The sequence below is a fragment of the Rhinopithecus roxellana genome, chromosome 6 (genome assembly GCF_007565055.1).
Source record: "Rhinopithecus roxellana isolate Shanxi Qingling chromosome 6, ASM756505v1, whole genome shotgun sequence".
NCBI classification, from domain to species: Eukaryota; Metazoa; Chordata; class Mammalia; order Primates; family Cercopithecidae; genus Rhinopithecus; species Rhinopithecus roxellana.
In genome coordinates this window covers 72343445-72369357 of record NC_044554.1, presented here as the reverse complement: position 1 = coordinate 72369357, position 25913 = coordinate 72343445, and the positions used below count along the sequence as shown (strand labels likewise).

At 37.2% G+C, this 25913-nt stretch overlaps 1 protein-coding gene across 4 annotated transcripts in view; it reads left to right on the top strand.

Moving 5' to 3' along the window:
• Positions 1-25913, top strand: part of CPED1 (cadherin like and PC-esterase domain containing 1) — a 324581-nt gene that overhangs the window by 275176 nt on the left and 23492 nt on the right. For 2 of the 4 annotated variants that reach the window (XM_010382302.2, XM_010382301.2), the window contains exons 19-22: positions 14986-15206; positions 15459-15560; positions 15967-16054; positions 20069-20215. The exons of 1 other annotated variant lie outside the window; for it this stretch is intronic. In XM_010382302.2, the coding sequence (XP_010380604.1) occupies positions 14986-15206; positions 15459-15560; positions 15967-16054; positions 20069-20215 (558 nt within the window). The remainder of the gene's footprint in view (positions 1-14985; positions 15207-15458; positions 15561-15966; positions 16055-20068; positions 20216-25913) is intronic. One more of the 4 variants, XM_030933055.1, reaches the window with a different exon arrangement.

Below are 25913 nucleotides of genomic sequence, written 5' to 3'. Positions count from 1 at the left end.
AAAGAGGTTAACATATGTATTCAAAAAATATGGAGAACTCCAGCTAGATACTCTATGAGACGACCATCCTCAAAGAACATTCTCATCAGATTCACTAAGGTCAATACAAAAGAAAAAAATTTAAAGGCAGCTAGAGTGAAGAGTCAAGTCCCATACAGAGGGAACCCCATTAGGTTGGCAGCAGACCTTTCAGCAGAAACCTTACAAGCCAGGGGAGATTGGGGCCTATTTTCAGCATCCTTAAAGAAAAGAAATTCCAACCAAGAATTTTATATCCCACTAAAATAAACTTTATAAGGGAAGGAGAAATAAAATCATTCTCAGATAAGCATACACTGAGGGAATTTGTTTCAAACAGACCACAAGCATTACAAGAGGTCCTTAAGGGAGTACTGAACATGGAATTAAAAGATCGGCACCTGCTACCACAAAAACACACTTAAGAACATAGCTCGCTGGCATTATAAAGCAACTACACAATATAGTCTATATAACAATCAGCTAATAAAATGATGACAGGATCAAAATCTCACATATCAATACTAACCCTAAATGTAAATGGGCTAAATGACATATTTACAATGTACAGAGTAGCACCAAGTAGCACTTGGGTACAAAGATAAAACCCAACCATTTTCTGTCTTCAAGAGACCCATCTTGATGTAAGAATACACACAGGCTCAAAGTAAAGGGATGAAGAAAGGTACACCATACAAACAAAAAAGAGCAGGAGTTGCTATTTTATATCAGATACAATAGACTTTAAACCAATAAAAATTAAGAAGGACAAAGAAAGGCATTATGTAATAATAAAGAGTAAATCCAACAAGGAGATTTAACTATCCTAAATATTTACACACCAAATATTGGAGCACCCAGATTCATAAAACACATTCTTGTTGGCCTATGAACAGATTTAGACACAATAATAGTGGGAGACTTTAACACCCCACTGACAGCATTAGACAGACCTGCAAGACAGGAAACTAACAAAGAAACTCTGGACTTAAAATCAACACTTGACCAATTGGACCTAATAAGCATCTACAGAACACTCCACCCAACAACCACAGAATATATATTCTTCTCATCTGTACATGGAACATATCCTAAGATTGACCACACGCTTGAACATAAAGCAAATCTCAATAGATTCCAACAAGGAATCGCCAAAGTAACCACTGAGCTAAAGCCAGCCCATCTCAATAGATTCCAAAAAAAATTAAATCATGCAAAGCACATTCTCACACCATGGTACAATAAAAACAGAAATCAGTATCAAGAAGATATCTTAAACCTACCCAAATACATGGATATTAAACAACTTGCTCCCAAATAACTTTTGGAAGAAGAATGAAATTAAGGCATAAGTTTAAAATTTGTTTGAAATTAATGAAAATAGGAACTGAATTACCAAAGTATCTGGAACACAACTAAAGTTGTGTTAAGAGGAATGTTTATAGCACTAACCATCTTCATCAAAAAGTAAGAGAGATCTCAAATTAAAACTATAACTTTGCACCTAAAGGAATTAGAAAACAGAGAGCAAACTAACCCAAAACCTAGCAGAAAAAATAAATAACTAATGTTAGAGAAGAACTGAACAAAATAGAGATGTAAAAATCCTTACAAAAGATCAATGAAAACAGAAGTGGGTTCTTCAAAGAGATAAGTAAGACTGATAGACTGCTAACTACATTAACAACAAAAAAAGAGAGATCCAAATAAGTACAATCATAAATGGCAAAGATGATATTAGAACTGATTCCACAGAAATACAAAAGATCCTCAGAGAATAATACTATGAATAACTCTATGCACAGAAATTAGAAAATCTAGAGGAAATGGATAGATTCCTGAAAACACACAAACTCCCAAAATTGAAAAGGAAGAGATGAAAATTTTGAATAGACCAATATTGAGCTCTGAAATTGAATCAGTAATAAAAAAAAAAAAACCTACCAACCAAAACAAGACATGAACCAGATGGATTCACAGTCAAATTCTACCAGATGTACAAAAAAGAATTGGTACTAATGCTACTGAAACTATCCCAAAAAATCAAAGAGGAGGGATTCCTCCTTAACTCATTACATGAAGTTAGCATCAGCCTGATACCAAAATCTGGCAGAGACACATGGAAATAGAAAACTTCAGGCCAGTTTGCGTGATGAACATAGATGCAAAGATTCTCAACCAAATACTAGCAAACCGAATTCAGCAGCACATCAAAAAGTTAATATACTACAACCAAGTAGGCATTATTCCTGGGATGCAAGGCTGGTTCAATGTATGCAAATCAGTAAATGTGATTCACCACATAAACAGAATGAAAGCAAAAAGTCACATAATCATCTCAATACATATAGAAAAAGCTTCTTATAAAATTCAACATTCCTTCATGATAAAAAAAACTCTCAACAGACTAGGCACCAATTGAAAGAAGATACTTCAAAATAATAAGAGCCATCTATGACAAACCCACAGCTAACATCATATGGAATGGGCAAAAACTGGCAGTATTTCCCTTGAGGACTGGAACAAAACAAGTATACCTACTCTTACCACTCCTATTCAACATAGTACTGGAAGTTCTAGCCAGAGCAATCAGGCAAGAGAAAGAAATAAATGGCATCAAAATAGGAAAAAAAAGTCAAACTATCTCTCTTTGTTAACGGTATGATTCTACACCTAGAAAACCCTAGAGACTGCCAAAAGGCTCTTAGAACTAATAAACAATTTTAGTGAAGTTTTAGGATACAAGCTCAATGTACAAACCTCAGTAGCATTTTTATACACCAGTAATGTCCAGGCTGAGTCAAATCAAGAACGCAATCCCATTTACAATAGCCACAATGAAAATGAAATACCTGAGAATACAGATAAGCAAGGTGGTGAAAGATCTCTATGAGGATGACTTCAAAATACTGCTGAAAAAATCAGAGATGACATAAATAAATGGAAAAACCTTACATGTTCATGCATTGGAATAATTAATATTGTTAAAATCGCCATACTGCCCAAAGAAATTACAGATTCAATGCTCCTCCTATCAATCCGCCAATGTCACTTTTCATAGAATTGGGAAAAACTATTCTAACATTCATATGGGACCAAAAAAGAGCCCTAATAGTTAAAGCAATCCTAAGCAAAAAAGCAAAGCTTATGCCAAAGATATAACTACCCAACTTCAAGCTACACTATAACGCTGCAGTAACCAAAACAACATGGTACTGACTGAAAACCAGACACACAGATAAATGGAACAGAATAGAAAACTCAGAGATAAAGCTGCACATCTACAACCATCTAATCTCCAACAAGGCCAGTAAAAGCAAGCAATGGTGAAAGGCTCTTTATTCAATAAATGGTGCTGGGATAACTGGCTAGACATACGCAGAACAATGAAACCAGACCCTTATTTTTCACCATATACAAAAATTATTTCAAGATATATTAAAGATTTAAATGTAAGACCTCAAGCTATAAAAATCCTTTAAGAAAACAGCAATAAGATACCATTTCATACCAATGAGAATGGCTATTACTGAAAAGTCAAAAAACAACAGATGCTGGAGAGGCTGCAGAGCAAAAAGAACACTTATACACTATTGGTGGGAACGTAAATTAGTTCAGCTACTGTGGAAAGCAGTTTGGAGAATTCTCAAAGAACTTAAAACTGAGCTATCATTTGACCCAGCAGTCCCATTACTGGGTATATTTATTTATTTATTTCCTTCCCAAAGGAAATAAATTGTTCTGCCAAAAAGACGCATGCACACGTATGTTCATCACCACGTTAGCAAAGACGTGGAATCAACCTAGGTGCCCTTCAATGGTGAACTGGATAAAGAAATGTGGTACATATATACATACCATGGAATACTACAGCCATAAAAAGAACAAAATCACATCCTTTGCAGAAACACGAATGCAGCTGGAGGCCATAATTCTAAGCAAATTAACACAGGAACAGAAAATAAAATACTACATTTTCTCACTTGTAAGTGAGAGCTAAACATTAAGCACATATGGACATAAACATGGGAACAATAGATGCTACAGACTACTGGGGACGAAGGGCAGGGGCCATAGGTGGAAAAATTACCTATTGGGTACTGTGCTCACTATCTGCATGACAAGGATCCGTATCCCAAACCTCAGCATCATGCCATATACTCACGCAGCAAACCTGCACACATACCCCCATATCTGCAATAAAAGTTGAAGTTTAGGGGAAAAAAGACAATAGAAGAGCAATGAACCAAGCACAAGACCCTTCAAAGCATGTGGCCCTGGAAGACCATCCAGGTCACATGCCCATGAAGCCAGCTTGGGTGGTAAAGCATAGTTGGTTAAGCATGAAGAGATATTTTTAAATATTTCTGTATGATTTTCATTTTTACAATGTGTGGGCATTGTTTTCTTAATCTAAAAGTCTATATTTGAAAAGGTTGTATAAATTAGAACCAAGGCAGAGGCAGTGGAAATGCAGAGGGGAGAGCCTGAGAAAGATATTTTTTTTATTCAGAATCACAGGAGTTAGCCATAAACAGTCAGTTGCATACACTCATATTCCACACAACACAGAGATAATTGTGTAAACATTCACAAATACAACTATGACTAGCACTTATTTTAAGAAAGCTTCACTTACGAATAGGAGTAGGTGAGCAAAGGGTTTTCCCGGTACATCTATTTCTTACTTTCCATGAGAATAATAAAAATATACAAAACCATCCTGTAATTTTTCTCTTTGGGAACATACTAAAGTGAATTGTCTCTCTCTGAAGAATTGAATTAAAAGGCAATGGAATTTGGCCAGGGCGTTGAGAATTATTAGAAAGTTAGGTCTTCAAATAGTGTTCTGCTTTCTTTAGAATCTCCAAGTAGTAATTTCTCTCAGTTGAATTTCCTTATGTCGTTATTGTGACCTTTTATATCTTTTTCCTACTGTTTTACATTGATGAATGCCAAGACTGTACTTGCAAATAGAAGCCCACCTGCCTATATGGAAGGAACAATACAGAAATCAGTGGAGATCTGAAAAGATGTTCAAGCTTATAGTAATTTTGACCAGGAATCTAACCACACTTAATGGCCTGTGAGCAGGATCATACTTTATATACCTCAGTCATTTGTCTTCATTGCAGCAACATGAACAGGAGGCTGATCTTGGGTGGAAAGTTGGAACAAGTTTTCCCCTCTGAACATTAGGTGAATATGGGACACTTTTGAACTCTAAATGTATCCAAACAATTTCATTTACAGATTTATTTCACTTGTAGGTTTTTGTATATGTACATAGGTTTTGTGATATACAATTGTGTTGAATTAAAGGAAAATCAATTGAAAAAAAGGAAGCTATGTATTCAATGATACTTTCACACATTTCTTTAAATAGATACCCACCTCTTTACAAATGCTGAATGGAACACAGAAATTATGAGAACATAATTTTGTAACCACAGGGTGAAATATGTAGGAAATAGTTTAGAAGTATGAAAATCAAATTTACAACTGTAAAAACTTAGAAGCCTGACCTAACTGAATTAAACAAGCCTTTATTTTGTTTGTCAGTGGAAAACAGTTCAGAATTTAAACCAGTAATAAAATATCTGAGAGGGGAGTGCAATTAAGAAAGGGAAATATAAAAAGGCAATATTTACAAAAAGTACTTAAACTCAGCTGTTAAAACAGGGAATGTAACTTAAATTTTTAAGTAATGTTTTCACGTTAAGTAGTGTCTTGGACTTAAAGGTGTTTAAATTTTCAAAGTGTGGCTAATTTATAATAATATGTTCTGACTAATATGTGAATTCCATTATGGTTATGTAATTCATTGTTGCCTGTGAGTTTCAGTAAATCAGTCAGATACAAGGAAAGAGTGCAACTCATTCTTACCAGGAAATGATGACTTACACATGATGCCCTCCTTCAGCATTCAATAAATACTACAACAGTCCAGAGATAATGGCAATGTAGACAAATAATTTTGTTCCAAGCAGCTAGAAGAGCTATGCCTAGGTGATGTTATATAGTTGCTTGCTTCGGTCTTTTTTTTTTTTTTTTTTTTCGCCAAACTTTATGTCTGAGAGTGATTTGTCTAAGTGTCAGTCTTTTATTTGTTTTTGACTGCAAACATCAATTTGCTTGCTCATCTACATCCAACTTAATTAAAATGCACAATTGGAAAACATTTATTGTAACCAGATCACATTTGACAGAGGGATGCCTTGTTGAGCTAGATTTTCATCATGACCTAAATGTCATTAGCTGTCTGACCAGCCTCAGCTTTGTATTACAACTGAACCACCCCTTTCATCATTTAGAAATGCGTGTTTCTCTTAGGAGATCAGTGGTTTTCCACCTTAGGGCTCATCAGAATCACTGTAGAGCTTTCTAAATATATGGGTTATGCTTGGCTCTGGACTAGATGTAACAAATAAGACTCCTCCTCACCTCACTTTTATTTCCCTTATCTATAGCAATGTGAAAGCTCTCCGGTGAACAGGCATTACCTGGATTCATGGACAATTAGCTCTTACTGCACTCCTGTATAACTTCCCCTTTGGGAAGGTTCTAGTGGGTTCCTGTTAACTAGGCTCAGTTGAAATCTACATGCACTTTATTAGATCCAGAGAAATGCTACCACTTCTGTAAATATTGGTGATAAAACTGATGTGATGCAGGAGGAAAGAAAGGAAAAAGGAAAATGATTTTAAGTTTTTTCTTTTTCTTTTCTTATCTATTGATACTACATGTATCCAATTCTCTTCCTGCCACAACAGATCAGAAGACTCTGAGAAGCTAACTACCTTTGGATTGATTCAACCTACATAGCCACCAAATTGCCTTTTATTTCTAACTTGTTTCTTTAACTATGTTCTGGTTACTTTTGGTAATGCTGGAGAAAAGAGGTTATGGATTAAAATATTTAAAAGTCTAAGTATTATCATTGTTAGTTCCCTTCAAGAAGAAACAAAATGAGATAAAAATCGTTCCATTGTACATTTAAATTAAAAGTTCCCAAAGTCTTGCTTGTATTTTTATCAATAAATGGTATTGGTAAGAAGTGATGTTTCTTGATAGTATTCGTCTCAGGAAACCAACTTCTCAAAATGAAAGACCTTTCAGGCATAACGCAAATTAAAATTTCGCCTTTTACATACTTCCCACTTCTGCTAGTTCATAGGTGGAAAAATCTGAACAGAGGGTTTAGCTTTTCCCCAGGAAGAATTAGCATGTAAGAGAATGTGGTAGAGAATAGCTAAGCATTCATCAAAGTCAGTTTCTCTTCTCCATGGCATACAACTTGACTATATTTCTCAGTGTCTCCTGACATTAGGTATTTGGCCATGAGACTGAGTTCTAACCAGTGGAATGTGATCAGCAATGATGTGGCCAGCTTCCAGGGCTGGCCCATAGAAAACCTGACAGCTTCTTTTTTCCTTCCTTCGGTTGGGTGTCAACATCCAGAGAGTCCCTAGAAGCCATAATTGAAGACACAGTCCAGTCATCTTGGGACCCTAAATGACCTCCCTGCCCCACCCCTGCACATAAACCTGACTTGAATCACCTGGATTATTTTTCTGAGAGAGAAATAAACTTTAATTGGGTTTGAGCTATTACAAGATTTTTTGCGCTATCTGCTACAGCACTTAGCTTATCTCACCTAATACAGGGATTATGCAACTCAGAAACGGGAAATAAACACAAAGATAATTAAACAATTTTATAATAAGCCTATTCATATAGTTTGGATGTTTGTTTCCTCCAAGTCTCATGTTGAAATGTGATCCCCAGTGTTGGAAGTGGGACCTGTTGGAAGTTCTTTGGGTCATGAGGATGGATCCTTCATGAATACCTTGGTGCCTTCCCCACAGTAATTACTCACAGCAATTAGTGAGGTCTTGCTTGTTAGTTCACATGAAAGCTAGTCGTTTAAAAGAGCCCAGCATCTCTCCTGCTCCTTCTCTTGCCCTGTGATATGCCTCCTCCCTCTTCACCTTCTGCCATGAGTAAAAGCTTCCTGAGACCTCACCAGAAATCGAGCAGATGCTGATGCCATGCTTTTATAGCCTGCAGAACTGTGAGCCAAATAGATCTTTTTTCTTCTTCATAAATTACCCAGTCTCAGGCATTCTTTTATAGTGATGCAAGACAGACTAACATAACAATTTAAAAACAAGCTTCAAGCTTTTGTAGAGCCTAAGAATATTACCTCCTTTTAGTTCCTGTGGTTCATGATGCTATGAAAAAGAATGGGAAAATATCAACTCCTGTATACTTTGTGATAGCTCACACTGCATGGGAGTAGAACAGATGCAAAACTCTTCTAAACATATCTTTGTGTTTATTTATTTATTTATTTATTTATTTATTTATTTATTTTATTATTATTTTTTTTTGAGACGGAGTCTGGTTCTGTCGCCCAGGCTGGAGTGCGGTGGCCGGATCTCAGCTCACTGCAAGCTCCGCCTCCCGGGTTTACGCCATTCTCCTGCCTCCGCCTCCCAAGTAGCTGGGACTACAGGCGCCCGCCTCGTCGCCCGGCTAGTTTTTTGTATTCTTTAGTAGAGACGGGGTTTCACCGTATTAGCCAGGATGGTCTCGATCTCCTGACCTAGTGATCCGCCCGTCTCGGCCTCCCAAAGTGCTGGGATTACAGGCTTGAGCCACCGCGCCCGGCCATATCTTTGTGTTTAAAACCACATCACATTTTTTCTCTTTGCTTATCCAAAAAAGAAACAATACCCATGCATGCTAATGTAAGGCAGTAAGTTTCACAGGGGAGAGAAAGAATTATTTATAAATTGTATGTCTAGTCATAAATATTTGTTATGATAATCTAGGCCTTTCAAAACAGAAGTTGTTCCTTAAAACAAATAATCTGCAAATTTCCTTTTTAAAAATCTACCAAACTGAATGGCCTAAAAGATACAGAGATTGAATAGGAATCATATAACTGAAATAATTCACTCTTTAATTCCTGACAGTATTTTCTTTTTTTATTATTTATTTATTTTTTATTGTTTTACTTTAAGTTCTAGGGTACATGTGCACAATGTGCAGGTTTGTTACATATGTATACATGTGCCAGGTTAGTGTGCTGCACCTGTTAACTCATTATTTACATTAGGTATATCTCCTAATGCTATCCCTCCCCCCTCTTCCCATCCCCGGCAGGCCCCAGTATGTGATGTTCCCCACCCTGTGTCCATGTGTTCTCATTGTTCAATTCCCACCTGTGAGTGAGAACATGCGGTGTTTGGTTTTCTCTCCTTGCAATAGTTTGCCCAGAATGATGGTTTCCAGCTTCATCCATGTCCCTATAAAGGACATGAAGTCAATGAAGTCATCCTTTTTTATGGCTGCATAGTATTCCATGGTGTATATGTGCCACATTTTCTTAATCCAGTCTATTATCCATAGACATTTGGGTTGGTTCCAAGTCTTTGCTATTGTGAATAGTGCTGCAATAAACACACGTGTGCATGTGTCTTTATAGCAGCATGATTTATAATCCTTTGGATATATGCCCAGTAATGGGATGGCTGGGTTAAATGGTATTTCTAGTCCTAGATCCTTGAGGAATCACCACACTGTCTTCCACAATGGTTGAACTAGTTTACAGTCCCACCAACAGCATAAAAGCATTCCTATTTCCCCACATCCTCACCAGCACCTGTTGTTTCCTGACTTTTTAATAATCGCCATTCTAACCGGTATGAGATGGTATCTCATTGTGGTTTTGATTTGCATTTCTCTGATGGCCAGTGATGATGAGCATTTTTTCCTGTGTTGGCTGAATAAATGTCTTCTTTTGAGAAGTGTCTGTTCATATCCTTTGCCCACTTTTTAATGGGATTGTTTGATTTTTTCTTATAAATTTGTTTAAGTTCTTTGTAGATTCTGGATATTAGCCCTTTGTCAGATGTGTAGATTGTAAAAATCTTCTCCCATTCTGTAGGTTGCCTGTTCACTCTGACGGTAGTTTCTTTTGCTGTGCAGAAGCTCTTTGGTTTAATTAGGTCCCATTTGTCAATTTTGGCTCTTGTTGCCATTGCTTTTGGTGTTTTAGTCATGAAGTCCTTGCCCATGCCTATGGCCTGAATGGTACTGCCTAGGTTTTCTTCTGGGGTTTTTATGGTTTGGGTTCTAACATTTAAGTCTTTAATCCATCTTGAATTGATTTTTGTATAAGGTGTAAGGAAGGGATCCAGTTTCAGCTTTCTTTTTTTTTTTTTTTTATTATACTTTAAGTTCTAGGGTACATGTGCATAACGTGCAGGTTTGTTACATATGTATACTTGTGCCATGTTGGTGTGCTGCAATACAGATGGCTAGCCAGTTTTCCCAGCACCATTTATTAAATAGGGAATCTTTTCCCCATTTCTTGTTTTTGTCAGGTTTGTCAAAGATCAGATGGTTGTAGATGTGTGGTATTATTTCTGAGGGCACTATTCTGTTCCATTGGTCTATATCTCTGTTTTGGTACCAGTACCATGCTGTTTTGGTTACTGTAGTCTTGTATAGTTTGAAGTCAGGTAGCATGATGCCTCCAGCTTTGTTCTTTTTGCTTAGGATTGTCTTGGCAATGTGGGCTCATTTTGGTTCCATGTGAACTTTAAAGTAGTTTTTTCCAATTCTGTGAAGAAAGTTATTGGTAGCCTGATGGGGACGTCATTGAATCTATAAATTACCTTGAGCAGTATGGCCATTTTCACGATATTGATTCTTCCTATCCATGAGCATGGTATGTTCTTCCATTTGTTTGTGTCCTCTTTTATTTCACTGAGCAGTGGTTTGTAGTTCTCTTTGAAGAGGTCCTTTACATCCCTTGTAAATTGGATTGCTAGGTATTTTATTCTCTTTGAAGCAATTGTGAACGTGAGTTCACTCATGATTTGGCTCTCTGTCTGTTATTGGTGTATAGGAATGTTTGTGAGTTTTGCACGTTGATTTTGTATCCCAAGACTTTGCTGAAGTTCCTTATCAGCTTAAGGAGATTTTGGGCTGAGACAATGGGGTTTTCTAAATATACAATCATGTCATCTGCAAACAGGGACAATTTGACTTCCTCTTTTCCTAATTGAATACCCTTTATTTCTTTCTCTTGCCTGATTGCCCTGGCCAGAACTTCCACCACTATGTTGAATAGGAGTGGTGAGAGAGGGCATCCCTGTCTTGTGCCAGTTTTCAGAGGGAATGCTTCCAGGTTTTGCCCATTCATTATGATATTGGCTGTGGGTTTGTCATAAATAGCTCTTATTATTTTGAGATACATTCCATCAATACCTAGTTTATTGAGAGTTTTTAGCATGAAGTGCTGTTGAATTTTGTCAAAGGCCTTTTCTGCATCTATTGAGATAATCATGTGGTTTTTGTCTTTGGTTCTGTTTATATGACAGATTACTTTTATTGATTTGCGAATGTTGAACCAGCCTTGCATCCCAGGGATGAAGCCCACTTGATCATGGTGGATAAGCTTTTTGATGTGCTGCTGGATTTGATTTCCCAGTATTTTATTGAGGATTTTTGCATCGATGTTCATCAGTGATATTGGTCTAAAATTCTCTTTTTTTGTTGTGTCTCTGCCAATTCCTGACAGCATTTTCAAATTGTGTGATATGCACATTAAAAAGCTGACATTTTGAAGTTAGACATCTTGTAGTTAGAAATATCAATCTCTTGCAAAAATTGCTTTTCCAACAGAACAATCAATATTAAAATTACAACTGAATTTTCCTTGTAGTTATACTTTATTATTTCCATCTTTCATGAATGGAAAAGCACTAGAATAACATAATCCTCTAGAAATCCCAGAGCTATGTCTGCTAGATTCAAATTTGTTATTGAGATATTTGCGACTTAGAAGAGCTTGTCGTGCAAATGACAGTGGTGATGCTTCCTTCTCCCATTCAGGTAGCTCTTGCTAGTCACTAATCAGCAATGGGGTCACCTGGGATCCATTCTGAGAGCATTGGTTTGCTCAGGTTGGCGATCTCTCTTCCAGTCCTCCATACAGAACTTACCAGCCACCCTTCAAGTCCTGCTGGAGATCAGGAGGAGGTTTGGTAGGGCAGGAGAGAAATAGCTGTGACTTAGACATTTCCTATTTTTGCTGCCATTTTCTCTAGAGGAGCTAACAAATTTTAAGTGCCTAACAAGGTGGCATACATTCATTTTGTGCTTACATTTTGTGCATACATACATTTTGTGCCAAGAATATAAGAAGTATTTAAAATCACATTTAAGTCCTCCAACATGGAGCTCTACTTCTCCCCACTGTCCATATAATGAAATGAACCCTTGGAGAGGTCACATAATTTGTCTAAAATCATCTATTTAATAAATAATAGTACCTAAGAATTCCGAAACAGGACTGTTGTGCTGCTGGCATGCTTTGGTGGGCTGCCTTTTCACATATAAACACACAGAAAATACTGGAAATCTAGGAATTATGTTGTTGTTTTTCTCAGCAATGTATACCTCCTTTCATTTTTCTCAGCCTTTGTATTGCTCAGCATAGCCCACAATACAGATATGTAGGGAGCTTGCTGGCTGTGTGGGGATACCCTAGGAGGGACAGCACCTTGATACTGAAATGAAAAGAAACTACAGGAAAAACCCATACTGGCGATTTAGTTTAAAACAACATCTCAAAGGTCTTTGAATTGTATCCTCAAAGGGCTGAATTGTATCCCCTCCACCAAATTCATACATTGACATTATAACCCCCAGTACCTCATAATGTGTCTGTATTTAGAGAAAGGGCCCTTGAAGAGCTGATTAAGGTAAAATGAGGTCCTATATATGGGGCCTACTTAATCCAATATGATTGGGATCTTTAAGAAGAGATTAGGACATAGACAGAGGAAAGACACAAAGAAAAGACAGCCACCTACAAGCCAGAGAGGGCCTTGGAAGGAACTAACCCTACTAGCTACTTGATCTTGGGACTTCTAGCCTCCAGAAATATGAGAAAAATAATTTCTGTTGTTGAAGCCACACAGCCTTTGGTACTTCCTTATGGCAGCCCTAGCAAACCAATACTAATGGAGTTGCATAACTGCTGATACCTAAAATTAAGAGCATTCCTAATTATGCAGTTTTCGTCTTTAAAAATCAGAAATGTAGGCAAGAAAATCAAAAGTAAATACTGAAAGGTTGAATGTAGAAAGAAGAAATTCAAGTTATTTCACAAACTATTTTATTACACTGGAATGTTATTGCTCCAAATGCAACCTGGCTGAGAGGATCTATGACTGAGTCCTTGAAATCTTGTTATTCGAGGTAGCCTAATGATGCTTAGGATTACACTACTTGAGCTGAAGGCAAATCAGAGAAGCTGTCTAGATTTCTTCACGCAGCTACTTGGATACACTTACTGTGGAAAGACTTTAAACCTTTGCAGATTCTCACTAAATTTTCTGCAGGTGGACAAATACAGAAATACCTGAGAAATGATGGCAATGCCTGCCGTTAAAGTCAGAAAAAAACATGTGCATGACTAATGGAAAGAGAAATCTCAAAAGAAAGAAAAAAACTGAAGAATGAATTAAATCTTATCTGAAGACATTAGAAGGGATTCTCTATGACAAAAGTCCCTTTGACTTTCAAGTCACTACTTGTTTTTAAAGTGCATGCATGATACTATAGGGGAAAATTAGAATTAGAAATTGACTCTGACCTCAAATATTTCTTGATAGGCTGTGAGAAAAAAGATGCAGACACAAAAAGCCATAATTTCATGAGGCTTCTGTAAAATCTGTAAAGGCAGTCAAAATGTAATAAAATCAAAGAGAACAGCAAAAGTAATTGTGGCTAGGGGCACTGGATGAGACAGCATTCACACAGGGTCTGGAGGGTGACAAGTGGGGTTACAGAGGGAAGAACTTTCAAGGCAGACAGACTAACATAAGAAAAAGCAGATGTTGAATGCAAATCATGTTTAGCAGAAAACATGTTTACGTAAAGGGAAGAATGAAGAGGATGGGGCCCTTCACCTTGCACTTAAAGGACCTGGGTTTGAACCCTGGGTTCTCCATTTAGTAGATTTATGTCCTCCATCTTCCTGAGCCTTAAATTTCTCATCTGTGAAAAGGAGATACTGAATCACACCTCACAGTTGTGAAGATTAAAAGTGAGTACCCCATGTGAAATCTCCACCTAGCAAAGACTGATATGCAATAAAAACTCAGTATATGTGAGAGGAACCCATAGGATTATGTAAGAAACAAGGAACCAATAAAGTTTTTGAGCACACAAATGAGATGACCAGAACTAGACATTTGGAAATTTATCGCAGCAATATTGTGTGTAGAATGAATTAAAAGACAGCCATTGTACAGGAAGGAAGACCCAGTAGGAGAGTATTACACTGGTGCAGGTTGGAGGCAGTGAAAGCCTGAACAGTGCTACTGGGAATGAGCAGGAGGGGATGTGGGTAAGAGGCTTCATTGGAGAGAAAATGGCACTGGGATAGGCACCCTGGGACATGCACTGCTGTTCAGAAAATTAGATTCTGGTTCTGTGGCAGAACCAAGTAGACATGACCTCTATTGAGCTACCTCTGTGAATTCTCAGTTTGCACAACTGTAAAATAAAAAGATTGGAAAATCCCTAAGTATTCCTAGAGCACTAAAATGCTTCATGCCTATTTGAATCAATAGAACTTGTTAAGCTGATTAAATGAGAAAGTAAAGAGCATAAGGGAGATATAAAAATTGAAGATAACCTGAAACAAGTGGTAAATATGAGTTAGTGGGTCAGTAGATGATGGCATTGCTAAGAATATGGAAGAGATGAAAAGGAACAGGTTTGGAGATAATATAATGAATGTTATTTCTAACAGTTTGAAGGACTGTCCTTCAAACAATTAGGTAGTGTTGTGAATATTCAAAATTTCATTATTTTAAACTATCTCCTGTACCATGTAAACATAAGCTTTTAAACAAATGCTTTCTCTTTAACTTATAGATTCTGTTCATTGGAGATTCAACCAACAGAGGGATCATGTACTATCTTATCGAAAGGCTGAATGAAACATTGCAGGAATGGCAGAAAGTACATGGCACTAAATTCTATCACAACGTCAATGGTGGGAAGACTTTGATCAGTTATTCCTACTATCCCCAGTTCTGGATAAGCCCTTCACTGAGACCAACATTTGAAAATGCACTTGAACACCTGTTGCAAAGGTACAATGAAACTATAATGAAAGACACAAAGCCCACAAAGTACTGATGTTCTATGAGCAGTCATCACTGCTCAACTGCTCACTGTACATCACATGCGCTCAAAAGGTTAGATACCAAGTAAGGGGACGGAAAACAAGTTGGAAATTACAAGGAGTCTTATGATCAAGATGCCAGATACAGTGAAATGTGAGGCAGTGCATGTTTACCTTCTGTTTTAGGGCAACATGTGTTGTTTTTCTTTCTGGATTTCAGATCACGCCCCCTAGAGAATACTGTCCAGACTGTATTGGTTGTTGGTGGAGTTCAGTGGCTTAATTCCAATCACCTGCAAATTATTCACAAGGTTTTGAAGAGGTAAATGTCTGTAACAATAATTGTCATTAGTATTCTAAGTCAAAAAAGTTACTATGGATGTGACTTGAGTTTTATCCAGATTTTATTTAAAGAACAACTTATAATTTAGTATTAAGTATTTAAAGTCTAGTTTAAAATACTAAAATAAAATAGTCTTGTATCCAGTCACAATATGGTTGTTCATTATCCAGATTTACATTTAGTAAAGATCAAAATGTGTCTGACACCTAAAACTCTATCTTTAAAAAAACCATAATATACATCAAATATATAAAATGAGCATTTAGTCTTATATTGCCAATTATCACATTCTGAAAGAATTCTATGGTATTTGTTTATATAAACAACAAACATCTAGAAGTGTAATTAAAGTTACTGACTTTAGAATTATAATTATCTCATTCAGGGAAAATTTACTCAATATCCTAGTGATCATCAAAACTTTGGGAATTGGATTTCATCTGCCAGTGGATGGAGTACATTTCTTAACACAGGTAAGCACATTTCCTCTAGGCTAGGTGAATTATAAGGATCCCTGCTGGAAAAAGACCCATAAGGCACTATATAATATTGAGTTATCTTCATGAAAGTAAAAAAAAGAGAATATACTTAAGGGTTATGTTTTTTCAAATAAATTATAATTAATTTCATATAGCCCACAAATATGTTGTAAATAATCCACTGACTTAATAAAAGAGGAAACAGAGTGTTGAGCTATGCAAAAATAAAGAGCTGAGGGGTCTTACCCCACCAATTTTGCATACACTTTTAAAGGCTATATTAAAAGGATTTCCTTTTGTCAGGTTCATGCTGAAACCACAAACAAAATTATCACTATCATGAGTCCTTTGGGAAAGAGTGGTCTTTTTGAAGATGATTTCAAACTGATTGCTTTATTTTAAAAATAGTGTTTGAAGTAGTACCATTGGTTTTTCCTGTAATTGGATATTAATCAATGAAAAGAGTAGGGGTCTCTGGCCGGTTGTTATAGAAGAGGGTAAATTAGCCTCAGCACTAAATAGAAGTTTCAGAAAAGAAAAGAAACATAGGGTCTGTAGGGAAGAGAACCAGCTGCTCTTGCTTAAGCTGTGGGACTTCTGGAGCAGCCAGAATTATTGGGCAATTTCAGAGTAATGACTCTGGTGAGCCCTGGGAATTGGGGAGACAGGAAGCTGTCCATTTAACATGTAAGGAGGTTGAGATTTATATTTCTGTGTCTCTGTTGAGTGCTACTACCTTTCCGCAGCACAGAACACAAGACCCCCCAATTCTTTTCTCAAAAATGTATCTGCCTGGTCAGCAGATCTTCTGTGATACAAAAACAGGAGAACTGGTAGAAAGTGGCCAAGGTACAGCCTCTAAATTCAGCATCTTGGAGTTAGCAGGGGTTAAGGTAATTCAAAATGAGTTGAGGCATTTAACATCTGGGATAGCCAAAGACTATTGGGAATCAGGAGAGGGGACCTTTGATAATGTCTTCCACGGATTGAATCCCTTTAATGTTATTTGAAGACCACAGGTCAAGGTCCACAATTCATTCTTGAGGACTCCAGTAGCTCTACTGTGCCTCTTTGGTTGCAGCTCCTCACAGTAATTGGCATACTTGTGGCCTTTGCTTATACTTAGGTTACAATTCAGAATCAATTCACCTCAGCAAACATTTCCTCAGCACTTACTATGTGCCAGATATTGTGTTAAACATTATGACTGCCACCTGAACTTTGATGATGCTCATCAATCTTTTCAAACTGAGTGAAGACAGAAGGAGAAAAGAAGAGGAAGGGCAAAGAACAGAAAAAAGGAAAAGGGGATAATTGCAAGTGAAGGCAGAAAACAAATTCAAACTTTTCATCATGTGCTCATATAGCCTTTCGGTGCTGGCTTCCTCTTTCTCTGTAGACTTTATCCCTTGTGACCATTCACACTCACAATACCACTGAGCTCAGTCAGGCTGAGCATATTTCAGTTTCTCAAGCACACCATGCTCTCAGTCACCTCCAGACCTTTGAAATAAATCCCTGCTCCTTCTACTTGGAGTTGACTCCTCCACCATTAGCTTACACGCTAGTTCTTCAGAGAAAACCTCTTGACACACTAGACTGGGTTGGCTGCTCCTGCCATGAGCTCCTGTAACAGTGTCTTATGTCCTTACTCATGTCACTCAGCACCTATACTCCTTGGCTGTCTGTCTCCTCTGCTGGATGGTAATTGTGAGAGCAACAAGGGAGTTGTGGGTTAGGGGAATTTGTTTGGCTTACACTGACAGCTCAAATGCCAAATACAATTCTCAGCACATGGTAGACCATCAAAAAATGCCTGGTGTACAAGTAAGTGTAGCAAGCGTAATATCTAACAGGTAATTTTCCAACCCTTTGTCCTCTCCCTTCCTCCCCCTTCTTGTAGACCCCAGTGTCCATTGTTTCTATCTTTATGCATATTCAGTATTCAGCTCCCACTCATAAGTGAGGAGATGCAGTATTTGATTTTCTGTTTCTGCATTATTTAGCTGATGGAAGGCTCCAGGTGCATCCATGTTTCTGCAAAAGACATGATTTTGTTCTTTAGGCTGCATAGTATTCTGTGGTAAATACGTACCACGCTGTCTTTATCTCATACACTTTTGATGAGCACCTAGGTTGGTTCTATGTCTTTTCTGTTGTGAATAGTGCTGTGATGAACATACAAATCTATGTCTTTTTGGTAGGATGATTTATTTTCTTTTGGATACATATCAAGTAATGGGATTGCTGGGTCAAATGGTAGTTCTATTTTTAGTTCTTTAAGAAGCCTTCAAACTGCTTTCCACAGTGGTTAAATTAATTTATGTTTCCACCAACAGTTTATAAGCCATTCCTGTTTTGCACAGCCTCACAAACATCTGTTAGTTTTTCACTTTTCAGTAATAGCCATTCTGATGGGCTCAAGATAGTATCTCATGGTGATTTTGATTTGCATTTCCGTGATGGTTTGTGGCATTTAATATTTTTTCATGTCTGTTGGGTGCTTCTATGTTGTATTAGTCTACTTTCCATTGCTATAAAGAAATACCAGTGACTGGGCAAATTATAAAGGAAAGGGGTATTTTGGCTCACTGTTCTGCAGACTATACAAGAAGCATGGCACCAGCATATGCTCTGGTGAGGCTTCAGGAAGCTTACAATCAATGACAGAAGGCTAAGGGAGAGCAAGTGTGCCACATGACAAGAGTCACATAAGGAGAGAGGGAGAAGGAGAGAGAGAGGGAAGGTGCCAGATTATTTTAAACAACCAGATCTTGCGTGAACTCATTACTGTGGAGAAGGCACCTAGCTGTTCATGAAAGGTCCCCTCCCATGACCCAAACACCTCCCACTAAGCCTCACCTCCAACACTGGGGTTCACATTTCAACATGAGATTTGGAGGGGACAAATATTCAAATCATATGTCTTCTTTTGAGAAGTGTCTACCACTTTTTAATGGGTTTGTTTGTTTTCTACTTGCTGATAATAAATTACTTATGGATTCTAGATATTTGAACTTTGTCACATCCCTAGTTTGCAAATATTTTCTCCCATTCTGTAGATTGTCTGTTTGCTCTGTTCATAGTTTCTTTTGCTGTGCATAGCTCTTTAGTTTAATTGGGTGCCACTTGTCAGTTTTTGGTTTCGTTACAATTGTTTTTAAGGTCTTGGTCATAAATTCTTTGTAAAGGCCAGTGTCCAAAATGGTATTTACTGGTTTTCTCCTAGGATTTTTATAGTTTGAGGTCTTACATTTAAGTCTTTAATCCATCTTGAGTTAATTTTTATATATGGTAATAGGTAAGGATCCAGTTTCATAATTTTGCATATAGAGAGCCAGTTATCCCAGCACTATTTATTGAGGGTCCTTTTCCCATTGCTTATTTTTGTTGAGTTTGTTGAAATAAGTTGGTTGTAGGTGCAGCTTTTTTCTGGGTTCTCTATTCTCCTTCATTGGTCTATGTGTCTGTTTTTGTACCAAAACCATGCTGTTTTGGTCACTGTAGTCTTATAGTTTGAAGTCACATAATGTGATGTGTTGGCTTTATTCTTTTTCTTTAGGATTGTTTTGGTTATTAGGGCTCTTTTTTGGTTCCATATGAATTTTAGAATAGTTTTCTCTAATTCTGTAAAAAATAGCATTTGTAATTTGATAGGAATAGCATTAAATCTGTAGATTGCTTTAGGCAGTAATGTTAATTTTTAAATTGAGAATTTTAGATATTTTATGAGTCTTTGTGGGCAATAAATTTAACCACTTTTTACTGAAGAATTTCAAAACTGTATGCCACTATAGATATTGCTGTTTTATACATAAATGATTACATGTATGTTTTGAATAAAAAAAAAAGAACACATCTTTATTTAAGAAATGCATGTGAAATTCCTTGTCTTACACTATGACTAATCCCAGTAAAAAAGACATTTACATAATTTCCACCTAAGTTGTTGAATCATAAAACAATCCTCTATTAATAAAAATTTTAATTCTTTTGCTTTCCAATCAGAGTGAAGTACAGAACTTATGGAAAGAAAATTTGATTATTCTGGATACTGCAAAAACATATGGCTATGAAGTAGTTGACACATTCACTATAACAATGGGGCGTTACAAAGAGTTTCTGCAGGGAAAGTGTGGATGTCATTTCCATGAGGTATTTATGCTGGCTCTCTGAGTTTTATAGCTTTTGATTTTTTTAATTGTTTGTTGTATCTTTAATTGTATTGTCAGTCTTATTTTGCATGAAACAAAAAACAATGTCAGATGGAGATTAAATGATATGTTCATCATCACTCAGCCAAGGCATATAGTAACCACAACTTTAGCTCTACCAAATGAGATAATAAAAAATTTATGTTTGTTTAGACACTTCAAAACTGGGACAATTGGTCAATGCAGGCAGGAATATGGGAACCTGGAGAGCACTTATTTTCTCTAATAGACTTCAAGCCTTCCCATCAGAAATTGCATCCAAAAAAAGGTGGCAAAGTTTTTCAGTAGCAGCAGCTTGCAAAGCATGACTACTTAATGTGCTAAACTAAGGAATGACATTCTTTCATTGCCTAGTCCAATGCATAACAGGAGGACCTGTGTTTTGAGTAGGGTTCCCCCCACCAGAGTGAAAATGATTTTATCTTTAACCTATAAATAAGTTTAAGCTGATAAGGTATTAGCCTAAAACAATTTTATTCATTTTCCTCCTGTCCTTTTGAACCCTCTGTGGATTGCTTCCTCCCTAACCCTTGAATAAAAATCTTGGTCAGGACCCATAAGTTTAATACCACTTTCAGATAACAACAGGTCTCCAATCACTTTCAGGCATAGGAGTATCACATCAATACTAAAAGTGTCCCATTCTGGGTCATAACTACATAAGTCATTTCCCTCCCCCAGCTTAGGTTTCCCTCAGTCTCAAAAGCCCAAATCAGGGGAGAGAAGGTAGGAGACTTACTTGCCATTTCCCCATCTTCATTCTCTACTTTTATTCTTCTACCTTTTTTTTTTTTTTTTTTTTTTTTTGCATTGATCAGAGTAGAGACGGGATGCTAAGGACAAGAAGAGTCTTATTTGACTAGTACAAGCATAACCCAGTGATGTGCTCTCTGAGTCTAGCATGCTACTTCTTTCTTTTATGGGTGCTTCTGTGAATTGCCTTGGAGAGCCCCCTCCCCACCAGTGGAACTTTCTGGCTCCAACTTCCTTGATGGCAGTAATACCTCTCCTCTAACTAGATCCCTTTTTTGGCTCTTTGGTATCCAACTGTCCATCACTCTGTTGAGGATCACGTTCCTCCTCCAGGCATCCTTTTGGAAAATATTCAAAATAGCACTAGGCTTGCTATACTTTGAACTATAGAAATAAATACACTTGATCTACAGAAATATTAATGCATTGTTGCTCTGTTGTTGCTGGAAATACAGTTAGTTCCCAGTGAAGCTTTCTCTCTCACTCTCTCTGCCACTCTAAAGCTGACCTGTAGCCACAGTATATCATACCAGTTCTAATGTTTCCCAAACCCCAAGAGACATGTGTTCAGCTCTCTTGAAGGCTCCTCTCACTTGGCTTAAGGCAAAAATAAAACCACACCCCAATGGGGAAGAGGGCCCCAAAACATTGGAAAGCTCACACAGAAATTCCATCCCTTCCTCTTTGTCTCACAACTCTTTTGGTGAGACAAGGATATGGAAAACTGGATTTTGTCCATACTTTTCTAAGTCTTGCATAGGTTGTCCAGAAATTTCTTGGAATATGAGTTTTCTTGGCTTCTGTTATTTGTTGTAGATTTCAGGAGATTCAGCTGAAACTGAGATGAAAAGGGCCTCATTTTATCTTTCTATCAGATATTGATTCACTCTTTCTTGCTTGCCTTCTTTTGTAAACCAGGATGCATTTATTAGTGGGTTGACTAGTGAGGTGACAACTAAAGTTTCCTTCTGATTCTGTTTTTCAGCCCTTAGCTGACTGTCAGAATCCATCTTGGTGGGCCAGGTGCCGTAACTCACACCTGTAATCCCAGGACTTTGGGAGGCCAAGGCAGGTGGATCTCTTGAAGTCAGGAGTTTGAGACCAGCCTGCCAGCATGGTGAAAATACTCTACTACTAAATATACAAAAATTAGCCGAGTGTGGTGGTGTGTGCCTGCAGTCCCAGCTACTGGGGAGACGGAGGCAGGAGAATCACTTGAACCTGGGAAGTAGAGGTTGCAATGAGCTGAGATAGCCACCACTGCACTCCAGCCTAGGTGACAGAGTAAGACTCCATCTCAAAGAAAAAACAAAAACAAAAACAAAAACAAAAAACAAAAACAAAAAAACCATCTTGGTCCCAAGAGTCTTACAAATACTAAAAATGTTGCTGACACTGCAGTAGTTGCTCTATATGATTTACAGGTGGATTTACATTATCCTTTAATATGACCAAATGGAACTGCATTTCAGAGAAGTGAAAGCCTGCAGCCACAGTACAGAACATGACATTTTAAATTTTGACCTAGCAGCTTGAAGCTGGATCATGCTGTTGCAGAACAGATTTTAAGCTGTAGGATACTGTGTGTCTACTAATGTCTTCCACAAGAAAATATACAGCCTTTAGAGTACTTATCCTATTTGCAAAAGTCAAGACTTAGAAATGCAAAGGCAGTAGCCTGGAAGAGAAAGAAGCAAAGATCTTGCAGCTGAGCCAGCTCAGGATCACATCTGGCTAAAAAAGCAAGCCAGTAGTTGCCAAACCCACAGAAAACAGGGCTTTTGAAAGCATATAGATTGATTTTGTTCATCTTTTAGAAAGATTTTTTATTTGTTTATTTATTTATTATTACATAATATGTCTTCAATTCATATTTTTGTGGAAAGGTGTCCACTTTTCTTTTTTTAGCTTTAGTCCTCTGACAGTCTAAAGAGGAAAATGTCCTCTAATAATTTCAACATGTCTCCAGTTAAAAACAGAAGATGTCCTTCCCACATGGTTATATGTATCTCCCACCACAGCATCAACCAGTTCACATTAATAGCCATTGTATTCAGAAACTACAAAAAAGGCTCTTTGAACCATCAGCACTAGAATATTGGCTTATAATTATTACTGATTAAAATTATTGTTAAGTTGCATAGTAACAATGCTTCAAGCATGTCAGGTAAAATCATTTTGCTTATTTGACTTTATAGTTTTTGGGGTGTAATTATCACATGCAACTCGCTTTTTCTTAAGTCTATTTCTGATGTAGGCAGTCTTGATAGCAAGCCATGTAAGTCTCCCCCAAATTATCTTAATTGATTTCAGAGTAGCGTTCTCTATTTTGAAGTTTTAATGTTTAAGCTAAAATAAGCTTCTGGGAGCATTTGCCTTTCCAGTCACAACATAAGCTGATATGATCATCTTTCGCAGACTCCCTTCATCATAAAGTCTCTAAATTCATTCATCACTTAGGCATAATTATTGCTTAACTCTTGAACAATTTGTACCCCTTGTACCTCAGGAAGTCTCTAGAGCTGACACTGACATCTTATAATCTTTCTAAATCATCACCTAACATCTTAAGAGTGATGTAACAGCAATGTTAGCTTATTACAAGCAATCTAAAAAAATCTAAAACTCTTTATAGAGGATGGTTTGATAATGAATGTAGCAAGCTGGAAAAAAGGTTGATGACTGGTCTCATGTCTAAAAAGTTAAAGGGCAAAAATTCTGTTGATAATCTTTTTTTCCCCTTTGTGCTCATCTTATGAGCCTGGCAAATAAAGTTTACTGTAAAATACTAGCAAGAGTTGAAAAAAATTGTGTTAGAACCATAACAATTCTGGCTTGGGAGACTTTTATCTTCTGATGTTCAACTAAACTATTCCCACAATAGATTCAAGGATACCTGAGAAGGGTTGGTATAATCATTACAGTAAGATACTGATGTTTTTTCTTTGGTTTGTGGTTAGAATTCTGTCATAGACATAACAAACTTGCTTCAGTGAGCTCTTACCGCCATAGGTGAGATTAAAGGTCTTGAGGTGTTTCCTTCATCTGTCAAGGCACCAAAAGAGAATATGTTGCCACCAAGAATCTATAAACAATTTCCCAACTGGTGTGCATCAATTTTGACTAACATGTTCCTGCTGATTGGAAAAGCAGGTGTTTCTTTTTATGAGTGGAAATGGATTACGTTTTCCCAATGTTTACACAGGACAACAAACAGGATCCAGGTAGCTCTTGCCCAAGAGAAATTTTGGACGGTGCCTTCGGTTATGTGGCAAACACCTACTGTGAAAAAGCTAAAACCTGGAACAAATATAATAATGTTATCAACACAAACCTTACTGCAGAAGGGAAATATCCACAACCAATTGATATGTTATTATTCATTAGTCTAATAGATTATGCAGACCTTATATAATATCTTCCATTTTTGGCAAATGTAGCTACAGCTTTTGACTCAGTAAACAAGAAACATCTGGCATCAAACTGCCACTCATACCAGCAGGTTTCCTTTGATTCTGGTATTATAGAAAGAAGAAAAGAAGGGACTTTTGGTTCTTTGTCAGAGATGGTTTCCCACTATAAATTTATCTTAACCCTATAATCTTTATTATTTAATCTTAATTAAATAAACAAAAGATTATTTGGCCTAGAAATAAAGTGTTTTACTTTCTCCTTTAAACTTTACAAGTTTACTATCTAACCACAATTTAAACATTAAAAAAAGAAATTTTAAATTCATCTGGTAAAAAAAAAAAAAAACTGAAATAATGACTCTTAGGAAAAAAAACCCAAAAGATCCAAATTTAACATAGTTAGCTGATATAGAAGAACCCAGAATTTAACTTTCAGCATGGCTACTTTTAATGAATTAGTATGGAAATTTAATTCAATAGATATAGATATTTTTGAGTATCTACTCTATGTAAGCATTGTACTACTGCTGTAAAGTGAGTTAGAAGAGCATTTTACAGGACTCCCATAAGTATCTCAAAATCAACACATCCTTAAAGGAAGAATTAATATTTCCTTTAAACTTTCCTCCCCTCTAGTATTCCCTAATTTACTCTATCACACTGCCATTTATAAACTAGAGCCATCTTCGACTTTTGCTTATCTTTCTCCAGTCCCTTCACAACCCCTAACCAGCCAGTTACCAAATCCTGTTTGTTTTCCACGTCTTTCTCCTACACTATATTCCAACTGCCTTGACCTTGTTTATTCTTTTTTTTTCTTTTTTTTTTTTTTTTTTTGAGACGGAGTCTCACTCTGTCCCCCAGGCTGGAGTGCAGTGGCCGGATCTCAGCTCACTGCAAGCTCCGCCTCCCGGTTCACGCCATTCTCCTGCCTCAGCCTCCCGAGTGACTGGGACTACAGGCGCCCGCCACCTCGCCCGGCTAGTTTTTGTATTTTTTAGTAGAGACGGGGTTTCACCGTGTTAGCCAGGATGGTCTCGATCTCCTGACCTCGTGATCCGCCCGTCTCGGCCTCCCAAAGTGCTGGGATTCCAGGCTTGAGCCACCGCGCCCGGCCGACCTTGTTTATTCTTTTACTAAATCATTAAACATTTATTTTGTGAGTCCAGTTATTGAGCTAAACAGTAGTAATATCAAAATAAATACAATGTACTCTATGCCCTCAGGACATTGCAATCAGGGTCAGGCCTAAAAACCCATATTATGAAACAATACTTTCCATAGCACGTCAGATATATGAATAAGATACTGTGAAATACCGAGAAGAGCCACACAATCTGAGGATTAAGTATTTCTCCTTGAATTACCATCCAAGTGAATTGTTGAAGGATGAACAGGACTTAATCAAGGTAATAGGCTAATAGTGGAAGGAAGGCCATTGCAACCCCAGAGGATAATGTGAACCAAAGTAGC